This window comes from Plasmopara halstedii, assembly GCF_900000015.1.
Source record: "Plasmopara halstedii genome assembly, contig: Scaffold_555, whole genome shotgun sequence".
NCBI classification, from domain to species: Eukaryota; Oomycota; class Peronosporomycetes; order Peronosporales; family Peronosporaceae; genus Plasmopara; species Plasmopara halstedii.
The window spans coordinates 1,499,798-1,503,418 of NW_020187475.1; the positions used below are offsets into that span (position 1 = coordinate 1,499,798).

At 42.1% G+C, this 3,621-nt stretch overlaps 1 protein-coding gene across 1 annotated transcript; it reads right to left on the reverse strand.

The window, feature by feature from the left end:
* Window positions 1–2,858: 2,858 nt before the first annotated feature.
* PHALS_11827 (uncharacterized protein) lies at window positions 2,859–3,556 on the reverse strand (the record flags this gene model as incomplete). Its single annotated transcript, XM_024727260.1, has 2 exons — window positions 2,859–3,010; window positions 3,418–3,556. 2 exons carry the CDS (start codon window positions 3,554–3,556, stop codon window positions 2,859–2,861), a joined length of 291 nt encoding a protein of 96 aa, XP_024577854.1.
* Window positions 3,557–3,621: the final 65 nt, after the last annotated feature.

A 3,621-nucleotide genomic window follows, 5' to 3' on the forward strand; every position in this document is an offset into this window, starting at 1 on the left:
CCAAAGACCTTAACGCTCACCATGAGCGGCTTAGGACGGGGAATATCATCCGTCATTGACGGTGGCGTCATAGACGCAAATGATGCAGACATCTTCAGCTGCAGGTGCTCTAGCAGCGCGTTCTCGTATTTCAAAAACGCCTATAGACGCGCACCGATTGCCTCGGGGCCTTGCACAGCAAGGTGTTGCACACCCTCAGGGCCAAGCAAGGACATCAGCTTGTTAAGCCCGCCCTGTATGCCCTGGGGAAGGAGAAAAATTGTTCCATTCTCACAGAGGATCAGTTTTAACGATTCAGGTGTAGATTGACTACAAGTGCTATCGAGTGCAGCGGGCTGCCGTAGCTTTGCGCTTTGAGGGACCTTTCATTCTAAACTTATAACAAGTACGAGTTTAGTCCGCTTACTCCAAGAGTAATTATTGCCTTAACCCAAACTAATTAACTCTTCCGTTTAAAATCCAAAACTGACTTTCTTTATTTTTATCTGCGGCAAAGCCGCCTAATTTTAAATGTATAGATTTTCCTAAATATATATAGTAAAATCTAATTACATGCATAACTACTGGCTACCCAGCCACATACCGTATTCTTATTTGGGTACATTCACACCATGCCCATTTGTGTGACACCCCCCTGTTACCAGGGTACGTGTAACCCCATTACAATAGGGGGGTCGGTTAGCGTTCAATTATGGCGCAGGCGTTGGGTCGGTACTCAGCGAGTTACCCATCTAACCGATAAATTTGCTTGAGAGCTGGGACTGTGACTTGCAGTCTAAAGACAAAACTATGGCGCAGTGGGTGCTTGTAGAGCTATCAGTGTGTGCGCGGTCTTGTAACGATAAAAACTGATTGAGATCCCAGTGCGATTTTTGCTTTGAAGGCAAATTGTAGCTGTTACATACCCGAATTTGGTGGGCAATTTTGCCCTCGAACTTGATGCGAAGGACTTCAATATCAAGGAGCAACACGAGGAAAATGTAAAATGAACGGTATTCGGTACGGATGAGACTAAATAGGAGATGTCCGTGATATATGTGAGCACGGTGTGCAATATATACAGTGAAAAGGGTATATTAGGTACCATTCAAGCTCAATTCTAAATATACCACTTTTACTATCAAAGCAAACTATAGAGTAGTTACGGTAGAGGCTCTGGGTTCGGCACCTGATTGGTACGTACAAAATTATTTTATTAGACATGGATGACTGCATACGATCTCCAGTTCTCTGCACGATTTGTCCAGATATGTAATCAAAATTGATATGTGCATATATCTGGCGAAACATTAATGACTGTGGTAAAATGTTGCTAGTGGAATGGGGCAAGTAGATCTTCTGTATTACACATTTGGCACAACTGAATAAAATACAATATGGTGCAATTGTACGAAATTCACATTACCCTTGGTGTTATTGTGAATACTCACTTGTACCGGGATATCGATATCCGTGAAAATAGCGAAAATTAGACCAGTGGTCTGAGGTGCAGATGAGCTGGTCAAAAAATAAAGCTATTATGTATTAATCGAAATCGAGTTTACTATATATATGAAATAGCAGGGCAACTGACCGTGTTGACTACCATAGAGGTTCTTGGTTCCGCTCTTGGTAAAAGTTTACGAAGAGACTTGAGTGCGATAAATTTGAGAGTCGGAGTTTTCTTTGTGCAAAGGGCACGGCAACCTACTGCGGTTATTTCATAAAATAATCACTGGGGCCTCATCAGCCAATCTCAGAGCATTTTTCCCAGGTACCCATCGCGAGTAGGCCGGAATCATTTACTCCTTAAGGAATTGGGAGAACCATCTCCTGCTTATTGTGCAATCCTTTCTGATTTACAATAGTCTCTTGTTACCATAGGAGAGAAAGGCCACAGTGAACGAGAGAAAGGCGTCGAATTTGGTAGAAAGCTTTACAGTAAAACCTGTCTAAATTAAACATGTTGGGACTGGGGGACAGTGTTAATTTAGAAAAGGTTTTAAATTTAACAGGTTAAATTTGGACAGGTTCTACGATGTTGTGCCCAGCATGGGTCCATAGCTTTAGTTCAATTTAAAGAGGATTTTAAATTAAACAGGTTTAATTTAAATAGGTACTACTGTATCTCGAAAAGATAAATGACTCCCGTTCCTTGACTAGGTTGTTTAGAATAAACAACATCATCTTGGTCTCACTGTTTGAATTTTTACTCAAATGGTCGTAGTAAGCCTGCACAAAATAAAGACACAAGCCAAGTGCGGGCGTTACGAGATGAATAGTGTATAGTGCCGCAGAAGTTAATAATGGTCTCGCGGTCCATTTTAAGGCTACATTCCCTTTGCTGAACTTATTCCCAACTATTAAACGGCTCGCATCGTCGAATTGGAATGCAAGGATCGCTTTTACGAACTAAAACCAAGTGATATGTGGGTTTGTGTGTATCGAGCCAACGAGTCGGAACAAAGGATTTCTCATGCCATCAAAAATGTGACTAAGTTTCGCCCTCGTCAGTGCAAATTGAATTTTGGAAAAACGGTCTTGATTTTTACCTTCTCAACCCAGGCGCAAGTCTATGCCAGTTACAAATTCGCCCATTGCAGGTGGTTCTCTGAAAGCTTAACATAATGGTGGGCTTTGTAACGCGGCCTATCAAGGTTGATTAGCACTTACTTCGGCTTTGGTTTGAGGAGGTTCTGCATCAAACGTCGTCTCAGATGTCATTTTGGTCGAGCTGTAAACACGATTAGTTTTAGAATAGCTTGCAAATGTGGTATAACCTCCAGGTAAACTTAAGGCCCCACAGCAGGCTGCGCTTCCAGACAAGCACACGTTGGCTATTTGTCTTTTCTTCACCTGATTCAATTAAAAAGTTTTAATTAGAAGTTTTTGATCAGCACGTGACGTTGTTCTAAGGCCGCGCTTAAAAATTTGTCCCAACCAAGAGGCTTTGCAAGAATATAAAGCGGCCCGAATTTTTCAGAGGTTGTGTTCATGTTTGATGAGAAAAGGTAGACATCCAGTTGCTTGTCTGACAAAACATCAGTATGCAGTCAGTTTGGCGGTGCTAGTGAGTCAGAATTCAGCAGAATTGAATGAGCAACTGCATACGATGTTTCACATTAAATCATACATATGCTTAAAGTTGAATCTTTTGAAAGGCCTCAAGTGGATAACTACGCCATATTTCACTTCGTGATGGCAACGTTAAAAAACAATATACTCATCTCTGCTCAATGAAAATCATCTTATCTATATTGCCACAGCCGATGAAATGTCATTGGATGCAAACATTGAAAGCTCGCTTAACATTTAACGCTTTCGACAAGACAAATTCACGATTACATTGTACAGAAAACACCGACTAAGGAATTCAGCCGAGCTTGGTGCTCAAACGACGAAGTCTCTTGCAACTTGATGTGGGCTTTGTGATCGCACCACCCGTGACTGGAGTCGAAGTTACATTCATAGAAGTGACCGTATCCGCTTCAGATGCCGTAATTGTCGAATCTGAAGTGTTCCCATTGCCATTTACGCGTTCAAGAGCAGTAATTGTCCCCACGCTGTCGGCAGACATGGGTTTATCTGTTGGTGAGGAACGCTCGGAAGACTTTGAAGAATCACTGGATGAGGGTGTCTCCA